Source organism: Conger conger, chromosome 7 (assembly GCF_963514075.1).
Source record: "Conger conger chromosome 7, fConCon1.1, whole genome shotgun sequence".
NCBI classification, from domain to species: domain Eukaryota; kingdom Metazoa; phylum Chordata; class Actinopteri; order Anguilliformes; family Congridae; genus Conger; species Conger conger.
In genome coordinates, this window is record NC_083766.1 from 15,098,044 (window position 1) to 15,115,757 (window position 17,714).

Here is a 17,714-nt window from a genome sequence, read left to right on the forward strand (position 1 = left end):
ATGCCGAATAAAGTCAATCTATCGTCTCAAATGATCGTCTCAAATTACCATTACTTGATAAATAGCCTTGCTTGAAAAACTGTTCTATAAAAGCAATATCACTGCTTATATAATCGTGCTGATTATTTTCGGTACTCGGCCGTAACCAAATCACAGCCGTGACGATAGTACTACAGCTTAGGTAACCGGACAGTTGCATTTAAACTCATTACACTTAGAGTAGAGACGCATATAGCATCATTTCAAAGCACGAGTCCCATAACGTTTGTACCTAGTTTTGTTATTTTGGCTCTGTACTCCACCACTTTTCTTTAAACTCAAACAATTCCCCAAATGTGGTTGAAGTGCAGATTCTCAGCTATTTAATACATTTTGGTTTCAGCTGGCAGAAATGACTGCTATTTCTGTCCCCCACCCGATTAAATTTGGGGGGAGGATTACGATCAGTCTCCCGACAGTTTGTTCTTCGTCCCACTGCAGTCTATCCGCCACAAGGGGGGGACATAGCCAATCTTGCCCCAGTTCGGTTTGACCTACTGCGAGCAGCCAAATGATGCACTAACCACTTCGAGCTTCATAACTACTAGCTACCAACGTCAGGCATCAAGCAACTGTCCCCCACCCAATGAAAATGTAGGTGGCGACAGTGGACATGTTTACCATTTTGTTTGCATAGCACTCAATTTAGGGCACCATGTTTGAGAATATTAATGCTATGTAAATTCAAGTAGTCTTGTTAACTTCTTTATTGAGAATTCTTTACATGCAATGACTGCTTGAAGTCGGTCGCTCATAGACATCAGCAGGCATTTTCTCTGATGATGAGCACAAATAAATTGCGGTGTGCTGAAGATTGCGCAATCCTACATAGCGTAACAGAGGAGTCGAGAGAGTCATCGGTCACGCGATGTAGGATTGGCATGTCGCGTAATAAGTATCAAGGGGAAAACAGTGTTTACACAGGAATGAAAAATAACGTGACCGTGCTGTATTACTTTGAAATTTACACTTTTTTGCAATTCAGTGACAATCTCCACACAGCTTGCTTGTACCGCTGTTGCCACAAGAGGTCCCGATCCCTTAAATTATAAACTTAAGGTTGAGAAGTGCAGTCCAAAAAGAGGGGGGAGAAAATAAATAAATTATACAATAAAAAATACCAGACAAAAGTTTTACAAAAAAAGAACAAGTTTATTTTGTTTCCCCCCTCAAGTTAATTTAAACAAGTCAACACATCCTGGAATTCATTGAAACATCGACAATTAGTATTGGGGAAAGCAAGTGAAATAAAATGGCACAGAAATTGCGACCAGAAATTGTGACCGGGCCATGTTCAACCGGTATATCCACAACCAACTAAACATCCAATATCAAACCAAGGATCATAATCTTAATTTGTAATATAAACAGGGTTGGGGTCAGTTCAATTTTTATTCATAAGATTAATCACTTGGAAAAAGGCTGAGAATATAGTAAGAGGATTTTTCCAATTTATTGGCTAATTGAATTTGCTGAATTGACACAAGTAATTTTCCAACTTCCAGTATAAAAGAAAACGAATACATCTGTCAGTTTTAAATTATGCATTACCACACATTTGAGAATTGTCAATGGGTTGCCACCATCCTTTACCTGAGAGAATGCCAATAGGAAAAGATCCTAAAAGTAATTACTTTTCTAAGAATCCACATCTCTCAGCACTGACATCCTTTATTTAGCACTGACATTCTCAGCACATTCATCCTTCAATATTTGGTTGGTGTACTTTCTATCATGATTCAACTCTTCTAGAATTACTTTAATGTTTGAGAAGTATCAAATGTAATACCACACAAAATAGCTGAAATGAACTGGAACCATAATATCAATGGAGACAAGATTTTCATACTCAATTCTGCCGTATCAGTGAATGATTCAAAAACCTAAAGCTACATTCATGTCTTTCAAACCTGGAGTACTATTAAGGACTTCACAATCAGTAAAATAACAGTCATTACTAAATGAATATCATACACAGGAAGCTGTGGTTCTGTATTTGGAGAAATACTGGCTTGTCTTCACAGATAAGCCCTTTGATCAAAGCATTAGTGAAGGAATATAAGCTAAGTTTAACTGAAATGAAATAGGTGATAATTCATGCATTTCATATTAAGACAGAATATATTCCAAGTATTTATGTATAAGAGAGCGGTAACACAAAAGAAAAGGAGTCACCGGTCTCTTTTGGGTGTCTAGTAATCGACCAAATTTGCAGTAATTGTTTAAATAGTGCATCTCCTCGGCAACCAATTTGCAATGGTGAAATCCCCTATGAATTTGTAAGAGTCCTTTTAACCACAGAAAGGAGGGGGGGGGGGGGCAAGAGAAATTGCAGGATTGCAGGTTTAGAACGAACAGAAAAATCAGAGACGAGAGGCACTATACAGACTGGTACCCAGTGCGACTCTTCCTCCTCCCGATCAGGTAAGAGATAAGCACAAGGACGATTAGGAAGGACAGAGCCACGCCAACAGCAATAGGCACCAGAAAGGTCAAATCAGAGTCCAGGAAGCACTCCTCGGCTGGCATGGAGAGACAGAGAGTAGGGAGAGCAGTGGTTACAAGTCAGGAAACATTGACGGTTAGTCAAACAGAAGAGAATTTACTGCAAGCACAGAGCTGAGACAGGGAGGAAAAAGCCAAGAGCAGCGAAGATGTGGCCCGGAACAGCAACGGAGCATCAGGTGCCTGTTCACAATCATCTACAAAGGCTAAAAGCTTCAGCTTTGCTATGGGAGAAAATATTATTTGAGGAACATATTGCCTTGGAGGAAAACTGCTACTTTCATTACTCGTGAAGTTTAAGGATCACTGGTCACTTCAAAACACCTTGTTATTAGTACTGTAATAGATTTTTTTACACTTGATAGAAAAGGGTGAGGTAAAGGCCAGGAATATTTAATCATAATAAAAGACAACATTTGAAAATTAAAACAAAATCCCTTTTCCAAGTTATATTTACATGAACATCACTGTCAACTCCCTTTGAGGTCAACTTTGAAATAAAATGCGGCAACCTTTTATTTTTTCCCTTTTTTTCCCCCCAAAACCAAATAAAATAATTAAAAAAGAAAATGTGGTAAGTTAAAATTATCCCTTTAAATACCCAAGTAATAGCACTCCCTTTTATGATAAACATTATTGATCAAATGTATGCAAATATTCTGGAGGTATACCATTCTACCAGCATTTAATAAAATGGACATACTCAAATCAAAATTTGAAATGGGTAAATTAGTGCAACATACATCGCAATTAAGCTAATCGTTTCAATCCCAACAGTGCACTGTGAGGGAGGGGAGGGTGGAAGAGAAATGTGTTCTGCATAAAGAATTGGGCTGAATTTAAAAAGCGACCCCTCAAATTATAATGACTGGTATCCATTGTTCTGGCTTCTGCTTCTTCCAACCAAATAGGCCACCAACACAATAAGAGTCAGAACACCGAGGGAAACTCCCACAATTAGGGGGACAATGTAGCTTTCATCTGCATCTGCTGGGCAATCCTCCGCTGGGTGAGAATAAAGACAAAGGCGTGGTGAATGCAAACAAACAATTGGGGGGCCAAGAACAAATAATAATAAACATATCTGTGGGGATAAAACAATTTTAAATGGACCTTGGGGCAGATCAGTTCATGAAAGAAAAACAAAAAACATTACAATGTTTCAGAGGAACCAAGAAGCACATTTTTATTTTCATCTCTTAAAAAATATAAAATGGTCCTTACAATTTTAAACACAAACCCTTAGGAAATCACCAAGGTTCTGCAGTTTTGCATTGCGTCTCGGTCAATTTTAAAAGATCGGAACATCTATTAAAACAGAAACCCACAATTTAGTGCCATGTGCCTTAGTATGCAGGTAAGTCAAATTTGTTCCGACAGAACATGTAAACAAAAAGTGAGCAGTTTACCATTTTTATTTTAATTATATGCTACGGTGCGGACTCCCTTTTCAGAAAAATACATTCTTTTGAAATTTTATTCCAAACGAGAAATTCTGCAAAACCTTTCAGGTGAAGTCAAATACTAAAGAACCATCTTACTCTCTTAAAACACAATCACGCTGCAGAGAAATTTACAAAATATTATTTTGTAAAGCAAGGTACACAGCTCTCATGAGAAGACACTTCCAGTTCAAAAGCAGACCATTACACATCATTGAACGGATTTGTGAAACACCTAAAACTGCAACCCACTGATGTGTTCACTACCATCTGTTCTTGAATGAAAAACTTGAATGGGCAGGAGGAGTGAAACAGTTTAATACAGGGGTCTCCAACCCTGGTCCTGGAGAGCTATAGGGTCTGCAGGTTTTTGTTGTTTGTCTGCACTTAATAAATCAATTAGAGCAGTTGATTACGCAGTTAATTCACCTTACCTGGGTCTCAACCAGCACACCCAGTAGCTTTCCAGGACCAGGGTTGGAGACCACTGGTTTAATACCTTTCATTAGCAACACCGAGAGGGAGGAGGAATATTTGAGCGATTCTTCAATTAAAGCAGTCAAAACCCGCAACACAGAGGGGTACAGTCTGACTGCGCCAGCACTGTGCAAGGCATTTACAGCCTTGCGTAAATCACGATGACTGCGACCATGCTCCAAATATGAAACAAACCAATAGAACTTCTGTGAAGGCTAAACAACCATCACATTCCACCAATGCAGACAACTGCGGCCTAATGATTCATGCAACACAAATGGACAGAACTGCTTGATCACAGACTTTTTTTTTTTCTTTTCTTTTTTTCCATGCACTCAATCATTTTTTGAAGTACAGATTCAAAGGGCAGAAATTTAGGAGATCAACTTCAGGAAAATTTACGATTAAGTCTTGCAGTAAAACAAAAAATCAGTCAATAAAATAAGCCCTCCACCTTTAGAACATGCACTGTTTCTCTGTAGATCATAAAGAACCATCTGACCTGCCCTTACGCTGCAGACGTTCACAATGGAGAAAATCCAAAGTGTCACAGAAAGGGGTTCTCAGTTCATGAGAAAGCAGAACAACTCAGTTAGAGGAGGTAAGTAAGTAATGGCTTTCAGCAGAGGATATAAGCCATTTTACCGAATTGATGGTAGCCTGCTGCGATGAGCGATCCCTTTTTATGAACCCAACACCCATAAATGAACAGTATGTCAAGAAATGGGGGAAAAAAATTAACCTTTGTTTTCAGGTTTGTCTAATGCCACCCCAAATGCAAGCAGGCTCCGGTAGAACGTGGGAATGTCTCTCTGTCAAAATCAAAAGACCTTGCCTAGGAGGACCATAAAAAAGGCTGGTGAAAAGGGAAAATTCTCAGCAAAGGCAACGCCAAACAGAATTCTATACATACTGCGAGTTTTAGTCACCTGAATACAAATGACTATCGCAACCCACGTCCCCTCCCTGCGGAGTGTGTATGACCACCTGTGTGACTGCCCGGCGACTGTTTGGTTGCGTATGGGGGGGCATGAGTCAAACCGGCAGACAAGGGCTGACCAACATATACATGGATAGAAGAATGACACGAATGTGAAAAAAAAAAAAAAAAACTGCATGCGGGAGGAAACAAGTGCAGGCTCAGGGTCAACTCCACAACTGGTCAGCCCTGATGCTGAATACACTGTAGTCATAGCTCCTCACACATCTACACTACTCTGATATGGGCTAATGTCCTGCTCCCCTGTGCAGATACAGGGCATAGTTATAACACTGTCCTGCAAATCCAGGTGAAATGTAAGGGCTTGAAAAGTTTACGGCCATAAAACGACAGCCACCAGAATTAAAACAGCCACCAAACCCCCCCTTTCCTAGTAAGTACAAACAGCAACTGTGAAAGACGTGTCCCGACGTCTTTCGTCTGATGCAATCGCTATCTTTACATAATACTGAAGTCCAGGAATACACACAAACCTCGTGCAGTAGCACACATCTACTACAAGGTGGCGACAAAAAGAACCTGCACTTGTTCCTGAACAAATAGAAAGAAAAGAAAAAAAAGACAGCAAAACAAACGACAAATAACATGGTTGGAAATCATTGCCTTAGCGATCCAGGATGACTTTAAAGGGTTTGATAGCCGACGTAGGTCTTTCTTCTACCAATCGCATAAGCAATCATTACAATGAGAATCAAGCCAGCCAGAGCAGCACCCACAACTATTGGGATTAGGATGCTGGTGTCATCCATTGCACAATCATGAGCTGCAGACAGAGAAACAAAGCTTAAAATAAGGACTCCTCAAAAAATCTCTAACGCACTACAAAAGGCAGTCTGATATTACAATATGTGCCTATGAGGAATGCTAATATGGTTCCCCAGAAACCATCTTCTCTTTGGGCTGGTTAATATCAGTTTACCGTGTGTGAAAACAAATGTGTGAGGCTTTGCAGATGCCCTGTCACCCAACTCTTGCCTCTACTGCAATTAACCCAAATGGACCCCAGAGCTGTGCTTGGGACACCTATGACATGTGGGCATACTGTAATTTCACGAACGCGTCAACCAATCACACGTGTTTTGAGCTGAGAGGTCACCTACCTGTGGCGTAGCTGTTATTTTGCACCTTATAGGGCTGCACCCGCAGGTCCCTGGTGTGCAGGATGAGGACGTCGGTGATGTTGTAGGCCTGATCTCTTCTGCACATATAGGAGCTGCCCACAGAGGCCTCCCACAGGGACAGGTTAGCGTTGCTTGCGTTGAAGGTGCCTGGATCACACAGGTAAAGGGCTCAGTTAGAGGTCACAGTTAAACCTTGGGTGTGCCATTTGCTAAATCCTTCAAAAGCTCATTGCTTACCAGTAGTGCCCAGGCTGAGCAAGACGTTCACTGCGTGTAGACGGAATTTCGCCCCTTCCTGCAAAATTCCACACAAAAACAAGACGTGTCGTTTCCGAACAGACCTTAACCTGCTTCGGGCCTGTCCCAACATGCCACATAGGGTCAGAAAAACCGTTCAGGAGGCAGGCATAGACGTGTCAGTAACTACACTCTGTAGCAAAGATAATGTGAGGACCGACATAGAAATGGCCCTCTTAATTCATAATGTGATCCATTTCAGGTTTTACGAGGAACAGGTCAGGCCAGCATGCATTCAGCAGTTAGTCATGGCAAGATGTTTCCATCTACAGACAAGCCTGGTTTCCTTTGGATGGTTTTATTGTCTTGGCTGGCTTACCTCTCTGAAAGAGAATGAAATGGATGATTTGTCAAACGTCAGCACCAGAGAGGCATCGCTTCCATTAACTTCACACTTTCCTGAGGCTGTAGTGTTGGCGGGGACCAGATTTACGCTCTTAAAAACCTGAGAATGGAAGGAAAATAATTACCATTGTGTATTTGTAAGCAAGGGCCTTGAGCGCCAAGTCACGTTTGCCAAAAACTATTCTCCAAGTCATCTCCATTTCTGCCACTGGACAATCTCAGCCCAGAAGATAAAATGGTAACATCTTACAGAAGTATAGCAAGAGCCGAATAAAATGACTCCTGAATTGTGGAATTCCTGGGAGTTCCAATAACTGGAAAAGTGACTGGCACCAGTACCACAAATGAAAAATGTTAGTCTAGAAGCCTGCAATAGCATTTTGCTTTAAAATTACCTTAATAGAGGCTTTTGCTCGGAATGTTTTAGGCTGTGGCTACAATACACTTGTATAGTACACTACAATGTTGAAGAGTATTATCGTTCCAGGTCTCCTTCCCCTACGTACCTCGCCAACCTTGTAGCCGATCTGGAGTCCCATGGTGGCCATCAGGCAGGCACTGCCGTTCTCAGCGCTCAGAATGCTGTAGTTCCCAACAGAAGGTGGGGGCATGGGAGAGGGGGCAACAGTGGTTGGGGCAGGTGGTGCCACTGTGGTACCATTTGTGGGTGTGGCGGTTGGGGGCTCTGTGGTACCATTTGTGGGTGCGGTGGTTGGGGCAGGTGGTGGAGGCGCTGTGGTACCATTTGTAGGTGCGGTGGTTGGGGCAGGTGGTGGAGGCGCTGTGGTACCATTGGTAGGTGCGGTGGTTGGGGCAGGTGTGGTACCATTTGTAGGTGCGGGGGTTGGGGCAGGTGGAGGCGCTGTGGTACCATTTGTAGGTGCGGGGGTTGGGGCAGGTGTGGTTCTATTTGTGGGGGCCGGGGTTGGGGCAGGCGGGGGTGCCGCTGTAGTGCCATTTGCTGGCACAGGTGTTGGCACTGTGGTGGCACCTGTTGTTACTGGAGCTGGGTCAGTGGTGCCAGTGGTAGAGCGAGCGGTCGGTGCTGCCGTTGGAACGGTGTTGCCGGTGGTCACATGAGGGGTTGGTGCGGTTGTCAGATCTGGGGTACCACTTATGTTGTCACCATACAAAGTGTCTGCAAGACAGTGAGAGTACAAACAGAACACTCAAGCTCAAAAAAATCAATTTGCACAATCACTGGGACATTGAACAACTAATACAGCAAGTCACAAGACAAACTAATGCTTACGTATTTTACCATTTAAGGGGATCCCAGTGACCCCCAGCCCAGCCTCATCTGCAAGGAGTGTGACACACTGGACAATACTCAATCAACCACGGGAGCTACTCAACTGTAGAAAAGAGGTGCGCATTGGTGCTGGTGCAGCAGCAGCTCAAAGTTAACGCGGGGGCTGCATCAAGTCCTGTGACACAGAACCAACGTTTTATGCTGAATTTTACAGGCTTTTGACTTGGTCATTAAACAGGTCAGCGGATAACGTTGTCATGGATATGTTGTCCCGTGTGCACAACCTACAGCCGTATGAATATCATTTCGTATTTACATAGATATACACTCAGTGAGCAAATTATTCGCTAGACCTGTAGAACAGTGCGTTAATATTTAATCAGCCAATCATGAGGCAGCAACGAAATGCATAAAAGCATGCAGATGTGGTCAAGAGGTTCAATTGTTGTCCAGACCAATTGTCAGAATGGGGAAGAAATGTGATCTAAGTGACTCTGGCCATGGAATAATTGTTGGTGCCAGACAGGAGGTTCGAGCATCTCAGAAACTGCTGATCTCCTGTTATTTTCATGCACAACAGTCTCTAGAGTTCGCAGAGAATGGTGTGAACAAAACAAAACGCATCCGGGGAGCAGCAAAAGCAGACAGGAAGGTGACAGTAACGCATATAATCACACATTACAGCAGTGATATGCAGAAGAGCATCTCTGAACACACAGCACGTAAAACCACTAAGTGGCAACCAAGATGGGCTACAACAGCAGAAGACCCATAAGTCATACAATACCCAATACAATTATCACGTGTCTATGAGGCCCATAAGCATTTGGACAGTGGTACAATTTCTGTTATTATGGCTCTGTACTCCAGCACATTGGATTTGAAATGGAATAATGAATATGGCCGTCACCATTAATGGGAGGGTATTGACATCCATGTCAGGTGATTAGTGTAGGAATTACATCCCTTTTTACACGTAATACACCCATTTTAGAGGACCAAAATTAACTGATGACTTCTTGGTTTTCTAATAAATTAGGTGTATTGAATTGCTTTGTGAGTGCAGGCATAAAAGTGTTCAGTATCTAGTGTTGACTCTAGGCAATGCGAAGAGGCATTTGATTGAACTTGAGGAGATAAACTCCAGTAAACTTCAGAATGAATTCTGCTGCTGCCATCAGCAGTTCCATCAATGAAGGCAACTGAGCCAACACCTGTGGCAGCCATACATGCCCAAACCCCACCAGCAGGTTTCACAGATGAGGGGGGTGCAGTGGTTCTTGGGCAGATCATTTTAGCCTCCACACTAATCCCCTTCCTTTTTGTATTCACAGCGCATAAGCAAAAAGATGAACATTAAGAATAACGAGATCATGGGTGAGCAAGTACTTGCAAAGAGGCGGGTAGGCTAAGGAAGACCAACAGTTGATGACCTAAGAATTCTCACCAGAATTAAGAAAATCCCCCAAACACCAGTCCTACAGGTCTAAAAAACTGTTCAGGAGGCAGGCATGGATGTAAATGGTAAATGGCAGGCATTTATATAGCGCCTTTATCCAAAGTGCTGTACAATTGATGCTTCTCCATTCACCCATTCATACACACACTCACACACCGACGGCGATTGGCTGCCATGCAAGGCCCCAACCAGCTTGTCAGGAGCATTTGGGGGTTAGGTGCCTTGCTCAGGGACACTTCGACACAGCCCAGGCGGGGAATCGAACCGGCAACCCTCCGACTGCTCTTACTGCCTGAGCCATGTCACGTGTCACAAACAGATTTACAGAGCTACACTGCAAGACCCAAACCATTAGTAAGTTGCAAAAACAGGATGGCCAGGTTATAGCTTGCAAAGAAGTACCTAAAAGACATTGCAGAGTTCTGGAAAAGGGTATAGTGGACAGATGAGACCAAGACTGACTTGTAGCAGAGAGATGGTAAGTGTGGAAGCTAAAATGAACGGCTCAACAACCAAAGGACCGCCTTCATCTGGTGGGAGTGTTATAGTTTGGGCATGTTCGGCTGCTTCATGTGCTGATTCACTTGCCTTCATTGATAATGTAATTTCTTCATTGACATAGCAGCAATATAATGTATTCTGAAGTCGACAGAAGCACCTTATCTGTTCAAATTCAATCAAATGCCTCGAAACACATTAGACAGTGCTTTATCCCACAGTAAGGCAATGATCTTAAACATATACAAGCGCATCCAGCTTCCACCAACCTGTCAAACAGAGTTCATGAAGTGTCCTTAGGAAAAGCATGCAACCCTATTAAAATTTCCTAATGTTTCCCAGCAACCAGACCATCATGCACTCCTGCCAAATGGCTCAAGCTAAGCAGGTGTGGGCTTGGTCAGTACTTGGATGAGAGACTTCCTGGGTAAACTACAAGTTGCACTGGAAGTGGTGTTGGTGGGTCAGTAGGGGGCGATCTTCCCTCTGGTCAGTTTATCACAATGCCCGACCACAGTGATGGGGACACTGTGCTGTAGGAGCCACCGTCTTTCAGATGAGACATTAAACCTAGGTCCTGACTCCCAAGATCCCATGACACTCTTTGCAAAGAATAGGGGTTTTCCTGGTGTCCTGGCTAAATTCCCACCCTGGCTCTTTCAACCTGCCACCCAATCATCCCCTGATTCAATTGGCAAAAACATTGTTCTCTCCCTCTCCACCTCAGCCGGTGTGAGGTGAGCCCAAAAATGGCAGCCATGCATCACCCAAGTGGGTGCTACACATTGGTGATGGTTGAGGCGAGGTTCCCCCTGAACAATGTAAAGTGCTTTGGGTTTCTAGAAAAGCGTTATACAAATGCAATAATCTATTTGTGCAGTTCACACTATTGGGTTGCTACAGCGGCAGTGTAAAGCAACAGCATGTGTTCCATTTTGCATTATTCCTGTATCACTAACCTCCAGATGGACAACCTTTCAAGCATTTGCAATATTTACAAATCATGTTTAATTCAGGTTTCGGTGTAAATTGGATCATTAGTTTAGCCGTACTGAATGGCCCTTCTTTCCCTGCTCCCAGTTCATTACCTTCTCAGGTGCTGATTGCGGCGATTATGGACACCTGGTCGGAACCTTTAAATTAAGGTTTACCACACTCAGATCGCTCTCGCCGGCTCTCTCGCTTTCCCACAGAATGTCTGACAGAAACCATCGATTAAAATAAATGGGGTGTTAATCTTTTTCTGTGCATGGTGAATAAAATTACTTCCTAGTTGTTGGTCATGCTTTTTTTGGATACGGTAAGTTATGAGTCCTGGGTGCCCCCAATTGCTCCATAACAGCTAGTCGCTCTTGATCAAAACTCCGTCCCTGCGCTTGGTTTCTGAGTTCTCACAACCTGTACTGTACCTTTGTGCGCGGTGATGGCAGTGCTGAATGTGACAGAACGGTGTCAATTGTGGCTTCCAAAATGTCAAGCGAAGAGTCTTACATCAGACAAGTAATGAATAATATATTTTTATAGAAACTTTGTGTTAGTAATGCCTTAGCTACACAGATGGCCCATTATGTGATTGGTCTTATGTGGGCTAGCTGTGTGCGATGTTCGATATGCATGTAGAAGTGCTAGATAGAAAGATGGATGGATGGCAGCTAAAGTTCAGATTCTTTATTGTTTATGCAGCTTGGAGAATACTAGCAAATTCAGCAATTAATTTACTGAAACCAACTGGCAACCATTTTATTCTCAAGACAATTGAGTTTGAGGTCAAAAGACGTACATCAGAATTTCTGCCTGTCAACGCACAAAGAAATACATCCAAACTAATTGGGATGAACTTCATCTTGCAGCAAGACAATGACACAAAACACATTGCCAACACAAAAGCTCATTAGGGAGAAAAAGTGGAAGGTTTTAAACTGGTCAAGTCAATCACCAGACCTTAACCCAATTGAGCATGCATTTCACCTCCTGAAGAGGAGATTGAAGGGAAAAAACCCTGAAACAAACAACTGAAAGTGGCTGCATTAGAAGTCTGGAAAAGCATCACAAAAGAATGCAACAGTATGGTGATGTAAATGGGTCACAGACTTGATGCAGTTACTGCAAGCAAGGGATATGTTACAAAATATTAAGCGCCATTTACTTTCATTTACTTACTCTGTGTTCCAATACTTTTGCTCACCTAAACAGAAAGGGAATATTTGTACTTTGCATCTTTCTGAAAGCTGTATATATATATTTTTTTTTAATGATGTGTCAGTTAAAAAGGCAGATATTACACCTTTGAGTACAACATGCAAATGCAAGTCCAAGGTCAGAGTTTTATGCAGTGCTCCATAATTCCCAAAGACTTGGCTACATAATCATATAGCCTTTTCCATTCAATACCAAAAACAAAAATAATATTATTAACAAAGACGTCTCCTCAAAGCTACCAACAGGTTACACAAACAGCTTCCTGTCGAAGCGTCTGCAGACCAAATCTAGTTAATCTACCGCATGTAACATGTCAGAGCAACACCCCTTTTTAATTCTAATGCCCTGCAGGGAATTCTTAAGGCGTCTTTACAAGTTTCCTAGGGAAGAGTCACTTGGATTTCCTGCCCTACAGTTCACACCGGAATAACAGAGTTTGTGCCAATTGAGAGCATTTCACAGCTGGACTGAGAGGTGATATTGGATTTTTGTATTTATTTGGGTGCTTATAGCTTTCAAAAGAAACTAAAAAGAATGATGAATATAGCAGATGAATGAATTAAGAATTAGAATGATAGGACTCACTGCTTGCAGAACGACACTGAAGAGAAACAAGCCTTGCCAGAAAAATACCTCATAACTAGGTCACCGTGTATTAACTGAGTGATTAGACCCTGAAAACACTGTTGATATTTCAGTGGAATTCAGACATGAGGCCACATACCATCTTGTTTGCAGTAATTAACACATTTAGCAGTACTGATTACATTATGAGCTTTTCACCAAGGCAATTTCAAAGGTATCCCCAGCACAGACATAATTTACCTATACATTATTAAACATTAATGCAAATTATGTCCCTGTGATACAAAAGAACCTGGAGAACAGAATTGTTATAAAGCTTATAAGCAGTCCATTTCCTTTTTTTCATTTCAACCTGCATTCAGTTTATTCTGTTCTCACTGGCCACAATCCAGACTACTTTGGCCCATTCCGGAGTACTGAAAAATATGACTCGATTCCTTCCCAGCAGCATTAGAGAAGTCAAAATGTGCTATATCATGAGGTTTATTTACATAAATTATGGTAGGCGGTTAACAAAACCAACTTGCTCTGCTAGAATTTCTGGTGATGCGTTTTCTGCTTTTTTGCAATGCTCTCTATAGGCTGCAGTTAATTTGTCACAAAACCACAGACTTTTCTCAAGGTCTCACTGGCCATTTCTTCAAAATCAATCATTGTTCAACTTGGGCTATGTAGGATATTATTTAGGCATATATCAAGTGAAAGAATGCACACCCCATGTATCAAAGTGAAAACAACTGGATGAAGCAGACAAGGTTGTACACATTTGTTAACATCAAAAATAAATCTAGAAGAAAAGAGTCAGCATTTCAAAACCTCTGCATTCATCACATCTAAAGGAAAAAGGGATCTAAAGGAAAACATCGTATCTAGAGTATCAAACATAACCATGCTAATGGTGTTATATTTGTAGTGACCAGAATGAGAGGACAACCCAAACACCCCCTTGCCCCAATAAGTAACACTGTAACCAATAGCAATACCACTAATACTAACAATGCAAGCATTGAGAAACCAGCATATGAAATCCACATTATGATTGCATTTCTGATGCGTCACCGTATCAAGGTGACTTAATGTGGGTGACCTCAGAGAGTTCAAGAGGAGGGGGGGGAGGGCAATTGTCAAGAAGAATACAGATTCCATAACATGGCTGAAAATATATCAGCCAGACTTAAATGACACAATGTCTATCACTAAAGGCAATGTAACAGACTACAAACAACTCATCTAACCATTGGTTTTTTTTTTCCTTCTTCTTTTGTTGTGGATGATGAGGAAACAATGGGAAATATCCCAGTTTAGGAACGAATGATAAGAATGTCTTTGAAGACTGTGGTCACATGTTCAATAGACACTAGCTTCAGGGGATAAAAACATGCTTAACAGAATTGCATTTCAACAGGTTTGTTATCTGTCTAGGCAGTCAGGACCCTGAACTATGACCACTGACTTGCTGACACCATCACAAGTACTGTATGCACTGCATCAGCTCTCCGCTTCTCTTTTCAACAGGAGCCCAAGAAAAATGTCTGACATGGACAACCACGTGTGTCAGGAGCACAATGTTCTTTAGGATTTCCTCTAATTTCCTTTTAGCAGAATATTCAGCCATACAGCATATTCAGGACAAAGCACCTACTGCACTAAATACATATCAGTATGTTTTTTTTTTCTTCCGTGCAAAAAATGCCAGTTACATCGTTCTCTGGTTTAAAGAAACAATGTGGCTTCTTATTATTTTGAAATAACATCAGTGTCTAAATAATGTTGGAAACTGCTTTTCAAAATAAACGCCGTGCTTTCTTTGAGTAGACATTTCTGACGACACATGCATATAACGGTGAGCAAGGCAGCACTCCGGCTACTTAAGATAACCGTTAGCGGTTATAGTTTAGCTAGATACCCATGACCGCAATCACCAAAACCGCATCTCGCTTGGTGGACTGCAGCACTGACTGGCTGAGCCTGCTCGCGAGCAAACGTGAATCAGCAATCTGCGCACCTGTCTCCGACTTTATTGGAATTAAACATTCTCGACATTAGCTATCCAACAAAATCTACAGTTGAATACAACTCCACCCTCTCTGGTTATTCGATAGCGATAGCAAAATTAAATTTCGTGAAACGTTGACTAACTTAGCCGACTAACGTTAGAAAACATTAGAGAAGCATGATAATAGAGGTTGGCCAGCTATTTCTAAAATTAACTGTCTTCTACTAACTTGTTTAAGCAAGAATGGAAGCTAGCAAGCTAGACGGGTGGTTTAACGTTAGGCAAAATGTGCTAAACAGCTAATCTAACGGTATAAAACCTGTCATTCGAGGTATCATAGCTAGCTAATTCGCCGTAATTTCACTTACATAACTGTTCCGCGCAAGATAGCTAGCTAGCGCTAGCTTGGTTCGCAAGTACGCGAAGCAGCGAACGTTTCACAAAACGCATTTAGCTAGTCTACCTGATGTAATCATTGGATTGAGTATGGGTAATTGATAAAGACAACAATTCACATTAAAAAGAACAGTAAATTACGCGTAGGCCTAAACTCAGTTTGTGCATGTTGATACCCAGCCAACTAACGTTAGCTACATTCATCACAAACACCATCCAGCTAGCAAAGTTAGCTAGCTAGGCTTGCATTGCAAGCAGTGCATAAACAACTGTCTAGTTAGTGCTAGATAACGTTCGTAGACCAACCCAAAAACCCTCAAAAGTAGCTTTATCTATATTTGCTACAGTCACTGTATACAATTTTAGCAGGCGGTCCAACCAGATACTAGACTAAAACGGGGACGTATCTCTCGAAAATAAGGCGCTTTTAAGCAAGTGCGACTACAAACCGTAGCGGATTAATATTAGCTAACGTTAGGTGATGTGTTAACGAGAAGGCCCGAACCAAGAAAAGTTTCCTTACGCATACGAACATAGAAATAAAACGATAATCCATAAACAGACTACTCACCGCTTCCTAAAACCAGGAGCAAAACGAGAAAGGCATAATGAGACATTGTGTTTCGTTAAATAAAACAAAGCAGTGGATGAAAACTGTAAATAACAGCACTGAACAACCGGAGATCAGGAGGAAATTAAAGTCATATGACAAGCTACAAGCCATGCGTAGTCTTTATCACTGACCAATCAGCGCGAGGAGGAGTGGAGATGTAGCTCACGACGCTTACCGCCTTCAAGTCACTCAGGTAACAGTTCCGAAAGGCTTTTTTTGTTGCGTATTTTATATTTTGTATTTATATTTTTTAATCAAAGAAGTAAACTAAAAAGATAAACAATAATATAGCCAGTAGTTGGCTGTAATGCACTTTACGTGGTTTTCAAACCGCCATAAAGCTCATAAATTCAGAAAGGCTCTGATCAGAATAATCTGTTCTGATTTGAACTGTAATGTAACAGTTCAATGGCTCTGATCCTATTTCACATGAACGTTAATGAGAACATAAATAGCTAATAAAGTCAGCGCAAGTGTAACAGGACGCAATCTCCATACTGTAATGGGCGATATTAGCTCAGGAGGTAAGAGCGGACGTCTGGCAGTTGGAAGGTTCAATCCCCCGCCCTGTGTCGTAGTGTCCCTGAGCAAGACATGCAGCTTCTCGATGCTGGGAACGTATGAGGGAGTCCGACACAGTATCAATATTTAAATCTACATTAAAAACCTTTAGGCTGAGGTGATGAGGATTGCAAGGGAACAAGGCAAAACATTTTTGAAGGCCGACGTATATGTATGTGTATGCATGTACATTCACTTTATTAGCTATTTATTAGATTTTTTTTACTTATTTATCTTCTGCTGCTGCAGCCGATACAACGTTGACGCATTGTGTGTTCAGAGATGCTCTTCTGCATACCATTGTTGTAATATGTGGTTATTTGCGTTACTGTCATCTTCCTGTCAGCTTTGACCAGTCTGGCCCTTCTTCTCTGACCTCTCGCATTAACAACGCATTTTTACCCACAAAACTGCTGCTCACTGGATGTTTTTTTTTTCCCACACCATTTAGTTTTTTTGCACTGACATCTACTTAAGCAATACAATTTAAAAAAAGAAAGAAAAAAAGATTAAAAGTGAGACTGCAGATAAAGTTCTGACATGTCACATTAGGAAGGATGAGGAAGATCAAGCTATATTAAAGATTGAAAAGGCAGATGAACAAATCACAGACCAACAGAAACAGACCATCTTGAAATGAACAATATCTTCAAATAATTTTATGATCAGCTTTATCAAAAAGAAAGTAATCTCTCAGAAAAACATATTCTTTTTTAAAGGACATTGAACTACCTTTATTGTCAGTAGAGGATAAATCTAACCTGGATAAAAAATTAAAGAAGAGGACATTTTGTGTGCTATTAACAGAATTTACAGAATGGTAAATCACCAGTTTTGAAGTGCTTTTCAGTTCAACTTCTACCCTCATTCATGTTAATGTTGAACACAGCTCTTAAAGAAAAAAAAGATTATCTTACAGTATTAATTCA

The 17,714-nt window shown here is 41.5% G+C and overlaps 1 protein-coding gene across 3 annotated transcripts; it reads right to left on the reverse strand.

The window, feature by feature from the left end:
* Positions 1-1,170: 1,170 nt before the first annotated feature.
* On the reverse strand, positions 1,171-16,329 carry LOC133132849 (lysosome-associated membrane glycoprotein 2-like). Of its 3 annotated transcripts, none has more exons than XM_061248618.1 (6): positions 16,183-16,329; positions 7,733-8,364; positions 7,201-7,326; positions 6,822-6,879; positions 6,564-6,731; positions 1,171-2,561 (listed from the first exon to the last, which is right to left on the reverse strand). In XM_061248618.1, the coding sequence occupies exons 1-6, from the start codon at positions 16,226-16,228 to the stop codon at positions 2,419-2,421; spliced, it is 1,173 nt and encodes a 390-aa protein (XP_061104602.1). In that variant the 5' UTR covers positions 16,229-16,329; the 3' UTR covers positions 1,171-2,418. The 3 variants fall into 3 exon arrangements, with proteins under 3 accessions (XP_061104602.1, XP_061104601.1, XP_061104604.1); XM_061248617.1 differs by lacking the exon at positions 1,171-2,561 and adding an exon at positions 2,922-3,549; XM_061248620.1 differs by lacking the exon at positions 1,171-2,561 and adding an exon at positions 3,705-6,226.
* Positions 16,330-17,714: the final 1,385 nt, after the last annotated feature.

What these genes read in the sequence shown, in the direction of transcription:
- LOC133132849 (XM_061248617.1), bottom strand. Translation starts at nt 16,228, where the DNA reads ATGTCTCATTATGCCTTTCTCGTTTTGCTCCTGGTTTTAGGAAGCG. An exon ending in TCGGCTACAAGGTTGGCGAG is followed by an intron (nt 7,327 to 7,732) that starts GTACGTAGGGGA and finishes TTCCATTCTCAG; the next exon opens with GTTTTTAAGAGCGTAAATCT. An exon ending in AAATAACAGCTACGCCACAG is followed by an intron (nt 3,550 to 6,563) that starts GTAGGTGACCTC and finishes ATTCTCACCCAG; the next exon opens with CGGAGGATTGCCCAGCAGAT.